General features: G+C 44.7%; 2 protein-coding genes across 2 annotated transcripts in view; one reads left to right on the top strand and one right to left on the bottom strand.

Annotated features, from left to right (window-relative positions):
- The window catches only part of ARHGAP42 (Rho GTPase activating protein 42), a 168,940-nt gene extending 160,350 nt beyond the window's left edge, over positions 1-8,590 (top strand). The window contains exons 23-24 of the mRNA XM_083609686.1: positions 2,604-2,683; positions 3,219-8,590. Of these exons, the coding sequence (XP_083465812.1) occupies positions 2,604-2,683; positions 3,219-3,307 (169 nt within the window). The 3' untranslated portion in view covers positions 3,308-8,590. The remainder of the gene's footprint in view (positions 1-2,603; positions 2,684-3,218) is intronic.
- Positions 8,591-21,780: 13,190 nt separating this feature from the next.
- The window catches only part of PGR (progesterone receptor), a 57,143-nt gene continuing 56,199 nt past the window's right edge, over positions 21,781-22,724 (bottom strand). The window contains exon 8 of the mRNA XM_083609668.1: positions 21,781-22,456. Within this exon, the coding sequence (XP_083465794.1) occupies positions 22,301-22,456 (156 nt within the window). The 3' untranslated portion in view covers positions 21,781-22,300. The remainder of the gene's footprint in view (positions 22,457-22,724) is intronic.

Raw genomic sequence — 22,724 nt, 5'->3', positions numbered from 1 at the left:
CACTTTGAAGTTTGCTCGATTGTTTGTTTGTTTACAATCAAGTGGCATATAAATTTTATGAAATAAATAAATTTAAAAGTTAGTAAAGCCTCCCTTCATTTGAAGCGGAACTCAGGCCTGCTCAAATTTGGGTTTGTCCTCAAAACAGCCCTTCTGCCATCTCCTTTTCTTTTTCCAAAGAAACAACCCTTCCCTTTGAGAAGGGAGAGGGTTAAACAGTGCTAGAAAGAAATCAGTACAGATAGGAGAGACCAAGCAGGTATATCGGTTGATCTGGCCCCATAGCTGATCTTAACAGAATCTTCTCTGTTCCTTGTTATGCTTCGTTAGGAATATTCATCGGTGGGTCGGCTGATTTATTATAAGGATTTTTATACCGCACTTCGGTTATGTTTCTGGGCTATTTACAAAAGGAATAAAATAATTAAAATGTAAACAAAATAAGTTTTGACCCACAAAATATAACTATAACAAGTTGAAAGGCCAGACTCAGGAAACTACCAGCTTCTTAAAAATAAAGGTGCCTTTATATAACCATCTTAATGTGTACTAGAAGGCCTTATCTTATTCCAGAGAAAGAGAAACTTCCTAAAGGACATGTTCCACCTGACAATGTTACTTTCACACCCTCTCTTCCTGGCTGCATCAAATGAAGCTATCTGCAAAAAGATAGCATCTCACCTTCGCAAATGCACACAGTGAGATCTTTTCTCAGAACATCAAAGCTCCTTAGGCTGCTAATAGTTCAAGGTGGGTGATTAGCAATCAGGAGCAAATCGCATTTCAGTCCACAGGCTCGGGAGATGGGAAAGAGCAGGAGCAACAGTTGGCTGCAGAACAAGCCAGAGATAACAAAAACACCATTTGCTAGATGGTAGATGAACTGCAGTCAGAATGCCAAGTCATGGTTTGCACAAACCACCAAGCTATATTTTCCATTCCAGACATACAGCTGTATTTTGCATTCCAGACGTACAGGCAAACTTACCAAGTCAGTCTTCTTGATGGAGTGTCTGAGAGAAAATTCAGAGCTGATTAGGAAGGAGCTCTGGTTGAAGTCGGAGCTTTCCTTGGGCAGCATGCAGGAAGCATCCGGGAGACAATGGGCTAACTCCCAGCACTATCAAGGATAAATAGAGACACATGATTTAAATTGTATTAGCAGTGAGCTCCTGAGGCTCCCCGCCCCAAGCTCCTTTCCCTCCCTGCCTTGTCTTTTCATTTCTCCTAAAAGATATTGAGTGCCAGAACAGCTTGGCCACAATAAGGAAACTTTGCCCATGGTATGACTATTTTCCACCTACCCACTTTGACTCTCTGGCACCCTGTCTGCATAATCTAGCAATTCTAAAATATAGACGCTCTTTTACTCTCGCAAGATTGAATGTTTTGCCCTTGGCTGTACTTGAGGGACGATTCCAACAAATTCCACACAAAAAAACCCCCCTTATGTCCCTGTGGAGATGGCAGTACAGAATCGGTGGCACATGCCCTTCTGGCTTGCACTCTTTAAAAGACTTGAGGAATGAGGTCATCACCCCTCTTTTATTGTCCATTCCGGGTCACCCAGCCACTGCCACAGTATCCTTTCTCTTGGCAGATCAAGATGAGCAGGCGACAGCAAAGGTTGCAAGGTTTTTAGCTGGGGCAATTAGAATAAGATCTACTATTTGACTATTGATTCAAAGCCCTAAAGCGTATTTTATATAATTGACTTTTTGTTTTTATTCTTCGTAAATCGTATTGTTGTTTTATTGCTATTGCTGATGGCTGGCGCAAATATTCATTCATTCTCTGCTAGGGCAGTTTCTAGCCCCCTTCTGCCTTTCTCATTCTTCAATTTGCATGCCAGCCTTCCGTGCCGCCAGTGGCGTAGCGTGGGGGGTGCAGGGGGGGCGGGCCGCACCGGGCGCAACATCTGGGGTTAGGGCAAATCCATGGGTTAGGGGGCGCAAATCCACGGGTTAGGGGGCGCAAATCCACGGGTTAGGGGGCGCAAATCCACGGGTTAGGGGGCGCAAATTACTTGCCTTGCCCCGGGTGCTGACAACCCACGCTACGCCACTGCGTGCCGCCATCTTGAATAGATTACCTGGTTGCAGGGCTGTCTTATAAGCCGCTAGGCCAAAGTACTGTTTAGCACTGTTGCTAACTGCATACAAACTGCATACACATCCTACATTTAAAACACATTTCCCTCCACCACCCAAAAAATCCTGGGAACTGTAGTTTAAGGCTGCTGGGAATTGTAGCTCTATGCGGGGTAAATGACAGTTCCAATGATTCTTTGATGGCGGAGATGTGCTTCAAATTTGTTTTCAGTTTGTGGTGTGTACACAGATTCAGGTAGGTAGCCGTGTTGTTCTGACGCAGCCGAAATAAATTTTAAAAAAATTAAAAATTGTCCAGTAGCACCTTAGAGACCAACTAAGTTTGTTCTGGGTATAAGCTTTCGTGTGCATGCACAGTTCTTCAGAGTGCCCCACTTTTTTCCGTCTCGCACCTCTCAATCAATGGCCACTTCATTGACTGTGCCAGCAGCGTTCACAGTGTGAATGTTTCTATTTCTGTAGCAACATAAACCATGCTTGTTTGTTTTTCAGGCAAGCCAAAGCCATGTATTCCTGCAAGGCTGAACACAGTCATGAACTCTCCTTCCCTCAGGGAGCCATATTTTCCAATGGTAAGACTTCTCCCGTTGTTGTTGTTGTTGTTGTTGTTGTTGTTGTTGTTGTCGTCGTCGTCGTCGTCGTCGTCGTCGTCGTCATAGCAGAAACAACAGAGAGTCCTATGGCACCAAAAGGACTACATTCATGTTATACAGTTAAAGCACTACGGCATCGCTTTAAACAGTCATGGCTTCCCCCCAGAGAATTGTGGGTGCAGAGAGTTGTTTAAGAGAACCCCTAGTCCCCTCCTCAATTCCCAGAGTTCCCTGGGAAGAGCGGTTGTTAAGTTTGCTAACCCACTCTGGGAACTGTAGCTCTGTCAGGGGAATTAGGGGTCTCAGAACCCTTAAGAAACTACAACTCCCAGGATTCTTTGGGGCAAGTTCGAAGTGGTATCTTGGTGTGAATTTGTTAGCTTCTAAGGTGTCATAAGACAGACTTCTCCCCTTTCAGATTAGGTGCCATGTGTGTTGTTGTGCGTCACGGTCATCATTATGTAGTCACAAGAGAGTATTGAGGCATCTTCTCTTTTTATTTTCTTCTTCATAGTATATCCATCTGTGGAACCAGGATGGCTCAAAGCGACGTATGAAGGCAAAACAGGACTTGTTCCAGAGAATTACGTTGTCTTTCTCTAGTAATAGTTAGCAGACAGCAGCATCTTCATGGTATCCATGGTAACAAGCAATAAGCACTGTGATTTATATATATATTTTTAATCTGACACAGATATGGGGGTCTGCCAGTCAGCCCTGTGTGTGGCAGATTTGACTTCAGCCGCAGATAATGTAGCTCCTTATAAACGGAACAAACCTGGTGCAAATAGTCAACTGGGTTTGTTTTCGGATGTTTGAAGCATGGTACTCTTTTGGTCGTCTGCTGCTAGCAACCAGAAATTCATTTTATTTTTAAGACAAAATGATAGCAGCCAAAAAAATAAGGAGCTGAAAACAAATTGTTGCTTCGTTAAAGCTCTGCCTTACCCCCCAGCAACTAAGCATTTGATTCTCAATCGGTCCCAGCCATTTCAGAGAAGTCTTTGATTTTCTATATTATTTAAACTTTCGATAAAAGTCCGCGGAGATCACAATTTGCAGATGCAATGCATGTCATTTATAGGGCTGCAAAGGCAATTAGTTGGAGCACCAGTTTAATCAAAAGCGTGCTTTTCGTTTTTAAGAAGCATTTTTTAAATACAATTATGTGTTTGTGTATGTTCACTACTTTGTGTCTTTTCCATATAATTATTATTAATAAATTATATTTATAGAGTCCGTCTTCCCTGAAATGCTTTAATCCTAAATTGGAACACCAACTACAGGAGTAATTTATGGCTTTTTTATTTATTTATATTTCCTTTGCCTTTGGTCCTTCAGACTGGGGGAAGGTGTGATGTTTTTCCATTGGATAAACAAAAGCAAATAAAGCAAACAGGACCCTGAAATTTACACTGTCCATGAGGCAACAAGTGAGAACTAGTAATTTTGAGCCTTTAAATAAAATCTGTTCTGTTGCCGCCGCTCATATTGACAGATGCAATGGTTTTAGGCTCTTGAATTATTTTCTCTCGCAAATTTAACAAATACCTTTGTGGAGTGTCTTCGTTTCATACGTTCTGAAAATTATGCCCAGAACAAGTATGTATAGCACTTTCACAACAAGTGAAACATTTCGATGGGCCGATCGATACAAAATATATTCCGTATTAATAAATTCAGTATTACAAGAGGTCCGCTCAAAATCCATGGTAAGACATTACAATAGAAAAAGAGATAGCAATGGGACCCAGAGCAGTAACAGCAAACAAAATCACCAAGCCATTTGGAATAAAAACCAGAGCTTCCAGGACTGCCAACCAGATAGACAGCACTCAGGTGGAGTTACTGGTTTAAATAAATGGTGCCTCGACCGAAATGTGGCTACACATCTCCACAGGGACTCATCTGTTTCACACCTGGTCGTTCATCGTTCGACCATAGCCTCCACTGATGACTTGCATGTGCGAATGGACCACTGCAGGCCTAACAGTACCGTCAAAGCCTTTCAAAATGCTACAGATAAATCTTGCAAGTACAGTGGTACCTCGGGATGTGAACGGGATCCGTTCCGGAGCCCCGTTTGCATCCTGAATGGAACGTAAGACGCGGTGGCGCGTCTGCGCGGGTCGCGTTTCGCTGCTTCCGCGCATGCACATGACGTCATTTTGAGCGTATGTGCGAGCGGCGAAACCCGGAAGTAACACGCTCCGTTACTTCCAGGTTCCCACAGAGCGCAACCCGAAAGCACTCAACCTGAAGCACATTCAACCCGAGGTGTGACTGTATAGGCTTGCACACCATGCTTTTCAGCGGTGTCACATCACACATTTCGCCTGCCCATAATCATGTGTAGAGGAATCAAGCGATGGCTATGCATTGTGGACCATTCGCTTGGTACAGAAGACATGATATGGCTGGGGGGGGGGGGAACACTTGTTTCAGCGATGCTCCTCGGGTCATGTAGACTGAGAAGGATCTGTTTTGTCTTGGAGCAACGGAAGTAACTGAGAATAGACAACCCCAAGCAGCCAACAAATAAAATTAGCAGCAAGACCACTTCTTATTTTACACTCCTCCACTACAGTATGCATTCCAAGAAAGGGTATTGCCCAGGCAATTGGCATTAATGGTTCACCCTGGTTGATATTTAAGTGCCTAGTAAAGCCACAAGCTTTAAGTGATAATCTACCTCCTCCCTCTTCTCATTAACCTTTGACATCTAGTGAAAAGGACTCCTTGGCAAAGCTTACCATCCTATAAACACATAGCTATCCTATTAAGAGTGACTTTGTAGCTCTTAAACAAACCTAGTGGAAATAGTTTTTTATTTCTTTGATGAACATGGTACTCTTTCGGTCATCTGCTGCTGCTGGCAACCAGAAATTCGTTTTCTTTTTTAAACGGAATGATCGGTTGTAAAGGCATTTCTGTTGAGGTACTGTTTGGATTCCGTGTGTTGATGTTTGAGTATAGAGTTCCATGAACTTCCATCGCACGGTCTGCTCGTAGGACAGAATTGTGATTAACCTTCACAAGAGTCCCCTTCAGTTTATCTCTGAACGGTCTTAGGTCGCATTCGCAATAGTTCCCAGTAAATGTGAGACTCTAGAAATAAATATTATAGTTCTGTGTCATCGCTTACGTTTATGCAGTTGAGAGGAAAGGGGGACTGTTAGGGCTGTAGATCTGTTTGGAGGTGCTGCCCCATGGTCTGTGCCATATTCCACCAATCTACAAGGAGAAACATGGTGCTCAGCCATTGTCTCATTCTGACATGCTGAAGTATTTGAAGGATTATTTCCCCAGGTGAAGCCTGTTTCCTCACACATGGCAGTATGCACTGCCACATGTTCTTGCGACAATTTGCAAGATTATGTGGCGCAGTATTAAATGGTCCCAACTTGCCAAAAATTCAGGCGTTCAGGTGCCATTGCACTCTTGTCCTCTTGGATAAAATGGGCCTTTGAGGTTCTCCTTATGTCCAATGGTGCTTGGACTGTACATTCATGTCTTATTCCATTCCAGAGAGCCAGTGTGGTGTAGTGGTTAAGAGCGGTGGACTCATAATCTGGGGAACCGGGTTCGCTTCCCCGCTCCTCCACATGCAGCTGCTGGGTGACCTTGGGCTAGTCACACTTCTCTGAAGTCTCTCAGCCCCACTCACCTCACAGAGTGTTTGTTGTGGGGGAGGAAGGGAAAGGAGAATGTTAGCCGCTTTGAGACTCCTTCGGGTAGTGATAAAGCGGGATATCAAATCCAAACTCTTCTTCTTATTCTCCACAGATTCATTTGTGTAAATCACTTTCGTAGTGCACTATGGTTCAAGTAACCCTGACTACAACTACTTTTCCATTCACCCACAATGCTCCTCTTCACCTTTAATTGTGTTTGTTGTGCCATCCCCTTGAGGGAAGGACTTTCACTAGTCGTGGCGATAATAAAAGGAAGCAACAAAGAACTCTTTCTGCTGCTAAAAATGAGCACCATAGTTTGACTCCCTGCTTCTGCTGCCACACATTTGATTTAGACCTGCTCTGTATAGAGTCTCTCTGAGGTGAGTTGTGATGGATAAACTAGTGAGCTCACTGGATAAACATAGAGCCACTGAGCAAGCAGGTGTCATTTATCAAAAATCAAGGGGATTGCAAGGTTGCTCCTTGCTTTTATATCACATATTTTCTGTCCGGCCACATAAAAGAAAGGCTATGTTGGGCCTCTTAAAGGAACTAACAACACATCAACACAAAATGCACTTCTTGGAGCCTCTGTGGTGTTATTTGTGTTGTTTGGAACAGAAATATGCCACAACATGAGCCGCATTCAGGCATTTTAAATCTTCCCAGTTATGATGAACCACAGGGTCAAGTACGAGTGCTTGTTTTTTTAAAAAAACTTCAACTCCCATCAACTCCAGCCAGCATGGCAAATGGCCAGAGATGATTGGTGTTGGGGTCCAAAACATCTGGAAGGTACCATGTTGGGAAAGGCTACCATCCATTTTGGCAAATCCATTGGGAGACTTCATATGAATTGCACAGGAAAGCTGGCACACTCAGCCAATAGGGAGGGAGAAGGTGTGACTAGCACATCACTTGCTTGAGTCAATTCTTAACGAACATCCTGTCCAGGGCAGGTGGGGATTGCATTTGGGTGCACATGGATCTCTCTCACATGTGCATCTCATCATACATTTTAAAGACAGGAGCTAAAACTGTGCTGGCAAATTGGACTTGCCGATCAGAAGGTCGGTGGTTCGAATCCCCGTGACGGGGTGAGCTCCCGTCCCTGCTCCTCAGTCCCTGCTCCTGCCAACCTAGCAGTTCGAAAGCACGTCAAAGTGCAAGTAGATAAATAGGTACCGCTCTGGCGGGAAGGTAAACGGCATTTCCGTGCGCTGCTCTGGTTCGCCAGAAGCGGCTTATTCATGCTGGCCACATGACTGTACGCCGGCTCCCTCGGCCAATAAAGCGAGATGGGCGCCGCAACCCCAGAGTCGGCCATGACTGGACCTAATGGTCAGGGGTCCCTTTACCTTTACTATTTCCTCCATTGGAAATTGAGTTTACCAGACCAAACTGAAATCTCTAGGTAGGGGAAAGGTTTGAATCTCCAGGTGGACAAGAACATCTTCCCTATACAAGTGAAGCAGGGATGATCCCCTCACTTCGACTTGTGATCACCTGTATTAGCTAAGGCTTCCAGTGATCAATTTGCTCAGTTTGACTTCTGTTTGAGCCTGGCTGGATTGGGGCTATTCCAGTTTGCCAAATCTAACTTAATTGTAACATTGTTCAGGGCAGCTTTAGTTCGTTTTCTCACAGAAGGCTGGAGTCCCTTGTAATATTTTCTGTCGGCCACTGAAATCTACGATGCAACATAATACTGTTGCTGCACATGTCAGTATTTCATAATTTATATGGCATTGCTCTGATTATCTGATGCTCTTCGTAGGTCCCTTTTTGCAAGAAGGTCCTCTGTGCTTTGGAATGTAAAGGATGCAAATAGGACTTGGCAGTTTCTACATCTGTAAATTCCATTTAAATTAATAAAAATTAAAAGAATTACAGCTACTAGAGTTTTATATAATTTTGAGGTATTGTTTTGTATTTTAATACTTGGAATCTGTATCCAATAAATACCACAAAGTCAAATATATTTAAGAAGTGGTTGCAAGTAAATTATAGAACTTTTTTTTTTGTTTATGCTGTAGTGTGATTTGGTAATTATCTGCACTCTGTACAGCCACCTATATGTGTATGTGTAAATAATAACCACCAGCATGAACTTCCTGGTGCATTTTGCTACTTCCGTCTAACTGTGTAGTACTTTTACACTAAGAATGTAAGAAATATTTTAAATAATTAAAAGTTCCTTTTGTTCCTCCTCCTTTTGTATATGCTTTTTTATTATTTAAGTGCCAGGGAATGCACTCCCTGCAAACCCTCTCTGTCTATGAGCTTCGGTCCCTCCCTTCATGAACCAATCCAAGGTGCTCACGTTAGTGTTTGAAGCCCTAAATGACTCAGGTCCCAGATATCTGAAATATCACCCCTTGCAAGTGTTAAGATCAGTGGGGCTAGGTTGTTCCACCACCCTCAGAAGCTCAGGATGGTGGCCTGGAATATGGCCTTCTCTGTGGCAGCCCCCTAAGATGTGGAACTCTCCCCCACAGAGGTGTGTCTGGCGTCTTCGTTATGGAACTTTTGACAAATGCTGAAGTTCCGCCTCTTTACCCTGCCTGACGCCTGAGATGTATATTTGTGATTGCAAGTTGTTTTAAACTGCTTTTAAGATTGCCTTTTAATTGTTGTCACCTGCATTGGGAACTTAGGGCGAAAGGTGGGCAAGTTCTCTTCTTCTTCTTCTTCTTCTTCTTCTTCTTCTTCTTCTTCGACGAGCAGAAGCTAAAGTTAGATGTAACACAGTGGTACCTTGGTTTACGAACTTAATCCATTCCGGAAGTCCGTTCTTAAACCAAAGCATTCTTAAACCAAGCCATGCTTTCCCATAGCAGCGGGGGACTCAATTTACAAATGGAACACACTCAACAGGAAGTGAAACATGCTCTTATTCCAAGGCAAAGTTCATAAACCAAAACACTTACTTCCGGGTTTGCAGCATTCTTAATCCAAATTGTTCATAAACTAAGCTGTTCTTAAACCAAGGTACCACTGTACAAGGATGGGGAACCTCGAACCTAGGGAACCAAATGTGACCCTCCAGGCCACGCCTACTCCTTAGCCACAACCTTCCTCCCAAGGCACCTCCCAAGGTACTCCATGCACACACCTGCTGTGCACCCTCCCTGAGTATTTTTGCCTGACTCAGATAATGCTTCTTGCTTGCCTGCATGGAGATGTTCATCTGCTCCAGCAGCAGCAGCAACAACAACAACAACAATAATAATTTATTATTTATACCCCGCCCATCTGGCTGGGTTTCCACAACCACTCTGGGTGGCTCCCAACAGAATATTAAAAATATGATAAAACTTCAACCATTAAAAACTTCCCTAAACAGGGCTGCCTTCAGATGTCTTCTGAAAGTCAGATAGTTGTTATTTCCTTGACATCTGATAGGAGGGCGTTTCACAGGGTGGGCGCCACTACCGAGAAGGCCCTCTGCCTGGTTCCCTGTAACCTCACTTCTCACAGGGAGGGAACTGCCAGAAGGCCCTCGGTGCTGGACCTCAGTGTCCGGGCTGGATGATGGGGGTGGAGACGCTCCTTCAGGTATACAGAACTGAGGCCATTTAGGGCTTTGAAGTTCGGCACCAACACTTTGAATTGTGCTTGGAAACGTATTGGGAGCCAATGTAGGTCTTTCAGGACCGGTGTTATGTGGTCTCAGCGGCCACTCCCAGTCACCAGTCGACAAAAACATGTCTCTCCCGTATCGGTCTCTACAGCCACAGCAGGCGCTGTAACTCTCCAGCGGTCTGACATCACCCCCAAAAGCGCAGTCCTTCATTGGCTCCCAAGACAGACGGATGCACGCCAAAACTGTAGAAAGGTAACATCTACATTTGAAGCCTCGCTCGTTTTTTTGTACATTCACCACTACAGGCACTTGTCCCCCCTTTCCCAGAAGGGAATGTGGCTCTTGCTAAAGTTTGCCTGCCCCTGGAGCCTGATTGCTATGCCCTTCAGGAACCATTTGCCTTCCAGGAAGTGTTGCGAGTTAAGCGCAGGCACTGAGCCACGGTCACATTATTTTTGCTGCACAGCTTTATCTGTTATGGTTCCAGCTACAAAAATGGCAGCTCAGTTGTCTGCACCAGCCACGGGGCTGCAACAAAAGCTTTGCAGAACAGCAGGAGGCGGTGTTTAACTTCTGATATCGTCTTCCGATTGAAATATTGCTTTGAATTCTTTAGCGGTGGTGTCAAGTCTCCTGGTTCTCTAGTGTCCTTACAGAAACGAATTAGGATGCATAACTAACTTAGCAGGAGACCCTTTGCCAAAGATCATGGTGTACTTTTCAGTTATAAACAGCAAAGGATTCATGGGTGACCTTCGCCGTCTGTACAAAAAGCCAGTCTTTTTATTCTCGTTGGAAGCATTTTGGAGGCTGAGAAAATCTGCCAGCATGAATGAGAAGTCAATTAGTTTGATTTACATGGATACAGTATGTTTTGCATGGCATTATTTGGTGTTTTCCTTATAAGGGACTGGTATCCAGCCTGGGAGAAAGGAATAATATGTGTTATTTCTGCTGCTGTTGCGGCATCAAGTTATCTTCCTGTCAGGAAGAGCCTCCTAGATTAGATTAATAACCGAAGATGGCATATTTTGTCTTTGAAAACTTTCCAGGAAGGGAATAAGTCTATTTTCTGTATACTACCCCACCACCAAAACCTTGGAGCTTATCAGCAATGTAAGAATTTAAGCAGGGATCAGAACTGAAACGGCGATTGTCCTTTCAAGGACCATAATGAGCAATCGCAGAGAAAACACATTTTTGAGTGGATCCACACAACGGCCTTTTTCATAGAATTACAACTGCAGAGCAGCCAAGTCACTTTACATTTCTGCATTGTGGCAACTGTGATCCCTTCACACTATAGACGTTCCCTTGTTATAAAAGAAGGGGACATACATTATAACCCTATCAGGCACAGTTCACCTGATATTTGATCAGTTTCAGATTTAATTTGAGTCGGTGTGGTGTAGCAATTAGCATGCTGGCCCACGACCTGGGAGACTCATCCATAAAACTCACTGGGTGACCTTGGGTCAATCACTGCCTTTCATGCCTAACCTACCTCACAGGATTGTTGTGGAGATTAAATGAGGAGGGAGGGAATCATGTATTTCCTTGACCTTGGAGGAAAAGGTTGGGTAAAAATTAAATAAATAAATACATCTTTCAGGATAATTGTCAATTCTTTGTTAACTTGCGTATTTTGTACTCTCTGGAGTATTTGCATCTATTCTTTCCCTCTTTTCTTGTACTTCAGATCCTGTTCTCAGTCTCAAGCTCCTGTTCAATCAACTAATAATACTAGATTTTTGTTGTGTTACTGCATTGTGATCTATACTGAACACTGTGCATATATATATACATTAGCCAGAATAGTGCACGAGATGGACAGCAGTCGTGTCCCCCAACCATGGTCCTGGGATCCCAAGGGTGCCAGATATTGACTCCAGCTCTGCAAATAAATTTAAAAAGGTATTGTCCGTGAGTATAAAACACCAGGAAAACATGCAACAACACAGTTTGCAAAAAATTGTCCCATTGTTGCATGTGCCATAGCTCATGGTGAGGAATGCCTCTGCCTTAAGGGAAAGGGACCCCTGACCATTAGGTCCAGTCGTGACCAACTCTGGGGTTGCGGCGCTCATCTCACTTTATTGGCCGAGGGAGCCGGTGTACAGCTTCCAGGTCATGTGGCCAGCATGACTAAGCCGCTTCTGGCGAACCAGAGCAGTGCACGGAAACGCCGTTTACCTTCCCACCAGAGCGGTACCTATTTATCTACTTGCACTGTGATGTGCTTTCAAACTGCTAGGTTGGCAGGAGCTGGGACCGAGCAACGGGAGCTCACCCCGTCACGGGGATTTGAACCGCCGACCTTCTGATCGGCAAGCCCAAGGCTCAGTGGTGTAGACCACAGTGCAACCTGTGCCTCTGCCTTAGATGGCCTTAAATTTGGGTTAGTCAAAGTCATGAAAGATAGATCTGTCAAGAGCTGTTAACCCCAATGCCCTGCTTATAGGCTTCCCAGAAGATTTGGCTGACCACTCCTAGAAATAGGAACCTGGACAAAACAGAATTGTGGCTCATCCACCAGGGAGATATAGGCTCTTCCAGGTTCAAAGGTACAGCTTTTGGGCAGCTGTGAACTCGGCAGCAGGATATTTTTGTCAAAAATTAGCCACCCACTCCACGAAGTCATCAGTAAATTGGGTTACTCTGCATCTTTGTGCATTTCTGACATAGATGATCTTCGTGGCTTTGAAGAAACTCTGCGCATCATGAGTGTCAGCTAAGTGCTAGATCTCTTGAGCTTTTTTTATATACACCAGGTGTTCTTTAGTTCAATTGGAGAACAGCCTTTACCAAAGGTGTCATTGACTTTGAAGATGCTCAAACTCAGGACGAAAGGGAGAAATGCACTAAGAGGAAGGCACATTTAGTAAATCATCACCATGATCAACTCCCGCCCAGAAACCTTTGTCCCCACTGTGGAGGGATGTGTGGATCCAGAATTGGCTTCCACAGTCACTTACGGACAGACCATTAAGGCCGTGTTCATGGAAGACAATCTTACTCGGCTACAAGTGGTCGCAGAAGAAGAAGAAGAAGAAGAAGAAGAAGAAGAAGAAGAAGAAGAAGAAGAAGAAGAAGAAGAAGCATTTCTGACAAGTCAACAGTTCCTTTGTAACAATAGATAGCATGGAATTTAAAAGGTGGCATTGTCTTCCTCACTGCAACTGTACTTTGAGAAAAGATGGATTTCCTGAATTTTTGGGTGCCGTGTAGCTATAAAAGGCAGCATAAATCCGCCCCGGTGGGTGTATTGATGGCAACCCTACCTGCAGTCAGGGACTGCAACAAAATGCTGGGAGGGCAGAATGCTTCTGTTCAGGGAACCGTCTGATTCACCCTCCCCTCTTGGTTTTCCATTCCAGTCTCCCTAAAAGTCAGTGGGCTGTGTGGCCTATGAATATGCTCAGTCCTTACTGAGACCTGCTTTGAAGAGATGGGGGGTGGGATGGGAATGCTCCTTTGGTTTTTCCATATTTGTGCTTCTTCAAACTTTGGGGTTTCACCAAGCCCACCAATATCTCCTTGTTGTGCCATTTTGGATGGTGCCATTTTCTCTACCTTAAATTCCCTATTTGCAGGATGAGTGCACATGCAGCAGACTTGAAAAAAGAGGGGTGAGGTGACAAACAGTTTCTGCGGCTTTTGCTGCACCTGATTCTACACAGGTCAGCACTGAAGTAGCAAATGCAACATTCGACTCAGATTACAGTCTCCCAGAAGAGACCGCGGCTTGCAGGAATAATGCTTTCACCTTGCAAGAGCCCAGCAGGTGGATGCTGAACTATTATGAGAAGATGGACCAATTTTCCCTATTGAATGCTTCCTCCGAATGTCTTGTGGAAGGGAGAGGGGGGAGAAAAGGTTTGAAATTCTCCATCAAAGAATAGATCCTATCAATAGCTGAATAGGCTCCTTACAAGAGTCTATGAGATAAACAAGAAAATGAAGATCTATTTTGTATGATAGAGGGACTCACACCTCACCCTCAACAAAAAAATAAAATCCAGTAATAACCCAATGGTTTCCCTTGACTCTCCTTTTTTGAACGTTATGCATTAGCCTGGCTCTTATTTCTGGGGAAATGCAGGTCAGTCCAATTACAAATTTGTAATTAGCCGCCAGCATACCCATTAGCTGCTTTGTGCTATGCATCACATAGATGGCTGAGATTTGTTGTATCTAAAGCTGTGCTGCTAGACCTGCACAGGATAGATGGTGGTTAAGGGACTGAGGTTGAATTCCAACAGAAGCACTGTTTCTTGAGGTTGGGGATAGGCAAGTGTGGGGGGCCACCTGGTCCTGAATGGGGTAACCATGCCCCTAAAGAACCAGGTGTGCAGCTTGGGAGTCATTTTGGACTCACAGCTGTCCATGGAGGCACAGGTCAATTCTGTGTCCAGAGCAGCTGTCTACCAGCTCCATCTGGTATGTGGGCTGAGACCCTACCTGCCTGCACACTGTCTCACCAGAGTAGTACATGATCTGTTTATCTCCTGCTTGGACTACTGTGATGTTCTCTATGTGGGGCTACTTTTGAAGGTGTCTTGGAAACTGCAACTAATCCAGAATGTGGCAGCTAGACTGGTGACTGGGAGCAGTGTCTGGGAGCCTAGACACTGAGGTCCAGCTCCAAGGGCCTTCTGGTGGTTCTCTAACTGCAAGAAGTGAAGTTACAGGTAACCAGGCAGAGGGCCTTCTCGGTAGTGGCGCCCGCCCTTTGGAACACCCTCCCATCAGATGTCAAGGAAATAAACAACTATCTGACTTTTAGAAGACACCTGAAGGCAGCCCTGTGTAGGGAAGTTTTTAATGCTTAAAGTTTTATTATGTTTTTATATGTGCTGGCAGCCGCCCAGAGTGGCCAGGGAAACGCAGCACCTTATAGACCAACTAAGTTTGTTCTGGTGTGAAAGCTTATACCAGAACAAACTTAGTTGGTCTATAAGGTGCTGCTAGACAATTTTTTATTTTTGTTTTTATTTTATTTTATTTCAGCTGCATCAGACCAACACAGCTATCTACCTGAATCTAAATTAAATATTGTATTGCTTGTGTGGTGTTTTGCATCTGCTTGTTTTAACTTTAATTTCAAAGGGATGGTGATAATGATGCAAAGATTTGACAACATAAGCAACCTTGCAGACCTGGAGGTAGAAAAGGTGGGATGTTAATATTTTATACTGCAACACCAACTCCTAACTCCCTCTTTTTTAAAAAACCCTCTGGATCTTGGGCAGGGAGGAAGGTGGTTTCTACCACTGTGCAAGCAGCTATTTGAATTTTATGTTTAAAATAGAAGGCAGAGATGGAGGGACAGCCTATTTCTGTCTTCATTTCTCATGTTTCATCATTGGTCAGTTTTGTTTTTGGGGATGGATTCAGAAAAGGAAACAGAAATCTGCATTTAATTTGTACATCTTCTTTATATATCTTACACATGTGCATCCCTGAAAATACACAATTTGTATTCCTTTGAATGCCTTGCCCCATAAAATATGCATTTCTGTATTCATCTTAATGCAAAATGCCTATTTTTGTGGACATTTTTAAAACCAAAACTGCATTGCAAAATTTGGAGACGTGCATAGTTGCATTCTAATCTGAGAATGACACATTAGGTGTGTTTTGCCTTTTTTTTAATAGCCGGTTAAGCAAATTTCTCTTCCAACCCTACCTTACTAGTCTCGCTGGGAAATAAATTACCCAGTGTGTGCTATGGGAAAAGATGAGGCAGACCAACAGCAGTGGGGGATAGCAGGAAGAACAGGGGTAGGGTATGGCTAGGAGTGGAATGAAGGATAGAAATGACAGCAAAGGGGAGGAAATGTATGGGTGATAAACTTTAGAGGAGCTGGTGTGTTGTGATGGTTAAGGATTAAACGCTCTGCCTCGCCACAAAGTAAACTGGGCTGACCTTGAGCCAGTCACCCTTTCTCACCCTAACCTCTCGCAGGGTTGTTAGGAGGATAAACTGCCAATTGTGCCTTGGTGGATAAAAAATGTCTCCCCTCCCTGTCTGACCTCATTTCACTGCTCAGCAGAAGCATTTGAACTGCTCTGTAATCCTTCTATGCTAACCCAAGTTAATTAGCTGAGGTTAATAGTTAAATAATGCAGAGAGAGAGAAAGCGAAAATGAAAGAAACCCTATCATCCCAAAGCTTATCCTGTTTTCACTTAAGGCACATCACTTCCATTTTTCCTTCTTGCCCAGCTGCCGCCCGGGGACCCTTGGAAAAAGATTTAATCTACTCACCTACAAAATCAAATGAAAAAGCATAGAAAACCTCGAAGCTGTAACTGAATCAGCCTCTTCCTTGCAGGCTGTGACTGATAGCCCCACCATGTAATTCAAAGGTTTCAGCTGCCTGGGTGATTACAGATACCTTGATGAAGTAGCAGTTTCACATCGTTGATTCGAGATCTTTAACTCGATTAACATCTCAGTTTCCCCTGCTGCAAATGTCCATTCAGCCTCTCAGGTCAATAGGGCAAGTTTGTTGTCTTCAACCAAGACCCATTCATAAGTATTCCCTGTGTGGTGTACAAGGACCGTGGAGCTGTTTCCCTGAGGACTAACAACCTCTTTGTGTGGAAGAGTCACCACCGCTCACAAAAAAACAGAGGCGAAGAAGATACACCTGCAATGGGGCTTATTCTGCTTTTGCCCTTGCTCAGTGTCTCTGCCTAATCTCAGTCAGTTCCCCTATGTGGCGATCTATGTTTAATGGTCTATTGATCCCTGCGCCACCACTGTCCTCGCTTCCCCACTGCCACCAACCAGTTACTCTCAGGTAAAACACTGAGTCCAGTCAGTTGTTAAAAGTGAACAAAAAAAACCAAGTTTATTTTACAAACATTAGCAAGTTTATGGTTTCTCAGATAATATTCCTGTCAGTATCTTAACTTTAGTTTCTTTACTGGCCTATACCTTCTGACTGATTATCTCAACTGTTTGACTGACTCCTCTTAACAAATTCTCTCACTCTCTCACCCCAGACTAGCCCAACCCACAGACTTATCTTCTCTGTCTCTTCTAACTCCAGACTGTCTTCTCAACAACTCTAACTCCCTAAAAAAAACCTCTGTCCTTAAACCTTATACACAGTTAACTGCGCCCACTGGGTTCCCATTGGTTAGTCATTTTACAATTAGTTAACCCTTTCTCTATGAACCCAGTATGATGTCACACACATAGGAAGGCAAACGCCACACCCTCCTTCAAAGTTAGACTGTGTATTCCTTAGGACCATGGTTTTCAACCAGTGTGCCGTGGCACCCTGGGGTGCCTTGAATGATGGCCAGGGTGCCACAGGCAACACTGGCCTCTGTCCCTCTTTCCTTCCCTCCTCCTCTGATGCCCTCTTGTGTCTCTGCCTCCCAAAGGCTTGCACAGCTGCTTCTTGCAGCAGCCCTGGCTACAAGCTCCCCTGGCGAATGGCGCCTCTGAGACTGGTCAGGGGGTCCTGGTTGCCAGGAGCTGAGGTGGCATCAGAGTAAGCAAACAAGTGGGCAAGGGAGGCAACTGGGCGGCTGGGCAGGCAGGCACTGCACTGGCCTTTCTTGTGCTTGCTGTGCACAAGGCCTGCCTGGGAGCTGAGTGCCCGGTGCTGAAGGGGAGCCTTTCCACCACGCAGGCCCAGCAGCACCCACTACTGCCTCCCAAGGTAAGATGCTGGCCTCACATTCACCTTTGGCCAGTCACCGTTGGGCCAGTAAGGCTGGGGGCATGCTCTTCCCAGGCCCCTGTGGGGCAGTGTGAGGAGGCACCTCTCTTTGGGGCAGGGAGGGAGCTCAGAGACTGGGGGGGGGGCAGATGCTGCCCAGAGGACTCCCAAGGAGAGGGGAGAGGAGGCTGAGGGAACACTCCACAAGAGAGGGTGTTCAACAAAGGGTGAGAGGCTGCCAGCTCTGCAGGCAAGGGGTGACATAACTGGGCTCCTGAGCCCCACAGGGGTGCCGGAAAAATAATGTGGTTGGTCAAGGAATCAACTCAAGTATCAAGGGTTTTAATGTGACTGTGATTTGGGAATGGTGTGTTGATACTCAAAGAAAAGGTAGCAGCAAGTTGTTGTTGTTGTTAATAGTTATTATATCTCACCCATCTGGCTGGTTTCCCCAAGCCACTCTGGGCGGCTTACAGTACATATAAAAACATAATAAAACATCAAACAATAAAAACTTCCTGATACAGGGCTGCCTTCAGTTGTCTTCTAAAAGTTTTGTAGTTCTTTATCTCCTTGATATCTGATGGGAGGGCGTTCCACAGGGCAGGCGCCACCACTGAGAAGCCCCTCTGCCTGGTTCCCTGTAACTTCACTTCTCACAGTGAAGGAATCGCCAGAAGGCCTCAGAGCTGGACCTCAGTGTCTGGGTTGAACGATGGTGGAGACGCTCCTTCATGGCTATTGGGCCAAGGCCATTTAGGGCTTTAAAGTTCAGCACCAAACTTTGAATTGTGCTTGGAAACACACAGAAAATTTTTTGTTTACTTTCTCCCCCACCCGCAAATGCTGCAGACATTCACACCTGGGACTTCTAAGATGTTGTGATAATGGCATTGTTGCCCACAACAACTATGCAGCCCACAAATTAGGGAAGGGTCAAACATGGTGACAGAGTGCATGGTTTGGTCCCAGGTCTGATCCCCAGCATCTCCAGGTTAAGGTTAGGAACAGTTCCTTTCTGAAAACCAAGAGCCTGACTCAGTACAAGTTTACTATGTTGAAGGCCACATGGTACTTCCAGAAAGCTCTTTTAAAAACACTTGCCTAAGGACTTCTTAAAAATCATGGAGTGCTGTCTAATTTGGGACGTGTGAAAGGGCAATGATGTTCCAAGTAAAATGGCAGTGATTCCAAAAGAATGGCACCCAGGCTCCCTGCCGAGAGATAATACTAGATTTGTCGGCTCAATAAAGAAAACCTGGGAAAATAAACATCAGGGTCAACGAAACCTTCGCATGTACAGTGGTACTTCAGGTGAACTACTTAATTCGTTCCGGGAGGTCTGTTCTTAACCTGAAGCACCACTTTAGCTAATGGGGCCTCCTGCTGCCGCCGCACTGCCGGAGCATGATTTCTGTTCTCATCCTGAAGCAAAGTTCTTAGCCTGAAGCACTATTTCTGAGTTAGCAGAGTCTGTAACCTGAAGCGTATGTAACCTGAAGTGTATGTAACCTGAGGTACCACTGTATATGCAAAGTCTGTTGCTCCCACTTTGAAGGCCACAAGGTGGCAAAGTGCTGGAGAGGGTGATATAGATGCTAAAGTCTGCAAGAGCTCTTGCACGGTGTGCAGAAGAGGAGATTTCAGCAGGCTTGCCAGACGGATGATATTCTCCCTTCTGCACACCTGTGAAAGCTGTGCAAGGCCTGGCCTTGCTGCTTTTGCAGAGGAATTTCCAGTTTCAATCCCTTGAAGATCTCGGCTGGAAGACCAAAAAAAGTCCTCCTTTGAAATCCCAAGAGAGCTGCTGCAGGGAAGACCTGACCGGCCTTCCTCAGCCTGGTTCCCTCAGTGCATTTTGGACAACAACTTCTATCAGAGCGAGCCAGCATGACAGCCAAGCTGATGGGAGCTGGGCAGCGCAGGAGACTGGGAGAGGCAGGAGTAGACCGCACTGGCTAATCGACACATTGGTCTATGGCAGCTGCCTATGTTTCTTTTGCAAAATGTCTTGCAACCACAGAGGATGGATCTCAGTCAGTGTTAAAATCAGGCCAATGGCCCATCTAGTCCAGCGTCCTGTTTTAGCAGTAGCCAATCTGTGCAAAACCTAGGAGCAGGATTCCAGGACAAGAGAGCTCTTCCCTCTCGTGGTTTCCAGCAACTGCTATTCAGAAACACTGCTGCGCCAGACTGTGGAGGCATGGCGCAGTTATTTTGGCTAATGGCTGGGCTTTTTTTTCCCCAGCTGGTGCTCAACTCTGGCACCTCTCAAATGGGCACCATTGCCATTGTCAGAGAACGAGGGAGGCGTTCCTGGTGAGTTCCAGCACCTTTCTCTAGAAAAACAGCACCGGCTAATAGCCACTGATAGCCCTCTCCTCCATTTGAAAAGTCTTCGGCTTGACTTCAGCCAGAAAAATCTGAAAAATCAGCAACGGTGTTGACAGTGAAGCACCCCCCTCGCTTCTGTGTTTTTGCTTTTCGCCTCTCCTTTTAACAATCCATACTATGGATCCAAAGTTCAGGTCACCACAGATGCTAGAGACCTTTAGCTGAAAAGGGGCCACAAATAAAGAACATGCTTGCTCTTTTAGCAGTCTTAGAACATGTTTTGTTCTTTCCATTTGAAGAAAGGCGCAGAGCTTGGGGGGGGAGGAGAAGAATTAAATTAAAAACAAACCCTGTGCTTGATACTAGGTCATCCTTACACAAAGCAGCAAAAGCCAATGAATCTTAATAAGGCTGACGGTTTAGGCTTCGCATGACAGTATTTCCACATGTTTCTGAGCTGGGGAAACGGGAAAGGCTTCAGTTATTGGGGGCAGCAGACAGAGACTCCCTCAGCCAGAGGGATGTCAATGCAAGTCAGCTGCTTGCCAGAAGGAAGAGCTGGTCTGTTTAGTGACAAAAAGCCAAACCCCTCCTGGTCTGCTATACGCGGAGGGGGGGGGTAGGTTTGAACAAAATCTAAATAAATACAGAATTCTTCACCATAATGAAACAAAATGAAAGCCCACCTTCACAAACCCCCAACCTCAAAATTAACCTTCGCAAGACTCCATGACTTCACCAGAAGCTCTGAGTCATCCCCAACTTGGCGCCTGCCAGATGTTTTTGGACTACAACTCCCATTAGCCTGCACCTGAATTTTTGGGGAGTTGCAGTTCAAAACACCCCGAGGGCACCAGGTTGATGAAGCTCCTTTAGACAAAGGTGTTGAATTTGTATAGGGTGTGTGTAGGGTGGATTAACTGGCCTGAGGAAGTTTGCATGGGTGGTTACATCAAAGAGTCTTAGGGAGCTTATTTTTGATTTTGGGCTTCGTGAAAGCAGATGCTTATTTTTAATTAGTGTTTGCTGGAAATTGGTCAGTTTATCCGGGACAATGGAGGGCCGGAGTGGAATAGTTTTGCCCCTGCCCCTGGAATTTTCCACGCTTAGTGGTAAGCCTCATCTTGCTTTTTCTTTCTTTCTAGAAGTGCCAACCCATTAAACTTTTTTGTCTGTTACAGATTGATCGTGTTTAGCTCATGCTGTATTAGGCCACCGATGCAGACCTTTGTCTCAAAATGTGCCTGGTTTATGTTATGTTATAGGATTTGGCAGTGTTTGTACATATGATAATTAAATTATTATAACAAAGAATCCTTTAAAAAAAAATACATTTCCTCCTAACCTCAGATTTTGGTTCCTAGAGATTTGCTTGCTGTTAAGAGCCGTTTCTGCCTAAATTGTTTGATGTATTGCAAGTCACATTTGCACCATACATTTGAAGCGGTGTGATATCACTTTAAATTCTCGTGGCTTCCCCCAAAGAATCCTGGGAACTGTAGTTTGTTAAGGGTGCTGAGAGTTGTTAGGAGACCCCTGTTCCCCTGTTCACAGAGGTACAATTCCCAGAGTTCCCTGGGGAGGGAGATTGATTGGGAGATTCTACCCCACCCCACCCAAATAATCGCTGGTGCTACTGTTGATTCTGACCAACACAGCCACAACTGAACCAAGAACCTAAATAATCCTAATATGTGAAAGTACCCTCATGTTTCTCTGGGCCACTGTAAAAAAATCACCACCACCCTCTGACCAGCAAGATAAATTTCAAAGTAGAGAAAGAATACATTTCCCAAGGTAGAAGACAATTTATATTTTATTTTCAACACTTTCTTTGCATTTTATATACATATACACATACAGCCACGTGCTCGCACAAATGTATTAAAAGCTAAAACCTTACTACATTGCAGAAATTTAAAAATGAATAATATGAAGAGGGGAAATGTACAAGGTAACTTTCCGTTCTCAGAAAACAACGAAACAAAACTGATCTCTTGTTTATTCCTCGGGAGAAATTCAATCAGGCCTATTATAAAACATTTCTTATGACAAATATTGGTCATGATAAACCCCGCCCCCCCCCCCCCCCAGAAAAACCTGTTGTAAAAGAATAGTAATAGGAGAAAGTTTTACCATAAGAACATTTGTGGAGCATAAACTCACACGGGCTAAAAACCCTGGCACTGCAAAATCCCAAACCCTGAACCAACTCCCTCAAATCTTTTAAAAATGTACATTTGCTGGGTGTTATCTCTGCCAATGAGAGATGGGGCTGGGCTGGGGAGAGGTTAGAGGCAGCCAAGAGAGACAGCATTTCACTTTTTATGAAAGAGGAGAGGCTTCACCATGCCTGCCAGAATCTTGGGTAGTTGGGCAGCGATCACTTCCGACATCATCTCTGGAAAGTCTACACTCAGCGCCCGAGATTGGAGGAAAGTATTCAAGCAGTAGAGATGGAGTTGTTTCACAAGCTGTATTTTTTAATTTTTTAACAAGAAAATCAATAATTTAAAAAATCAATAAATCATCCAAACAATGTACGTTGTTCTTCACTCTGCCTCCCCCCACATCCCATAATTGCCCGATACTTATGAAGCTGTGTGCAATGCAGGAAGTTATATTTTCTCTCTCATCTTCCCTGCTTCTCACAATCTCATCCTCATCCCACTTCACGGCGGGAGACAAAATGACAGGTGAATATTTCTAGGTGACCACTAAGCTACTGTGGCAATGTGAGAA

The sequence above is a fragment of the Podarcis filfolensis genome (genome assembly GCF_964270895.1).
Source record: "Podarcis filfolensis genome assembly, chromosome: 4".
NCBI lineage: Eukaryota > Metazoa > Chordata > Lepidosauria > Squamata > Lacertidae > Podarcis > Podarcis filfolensis.
Note: the sequence above shows the minus strand (reverse complement) of the source record. Positions and strands in the feature narration are given on the sequence as shown.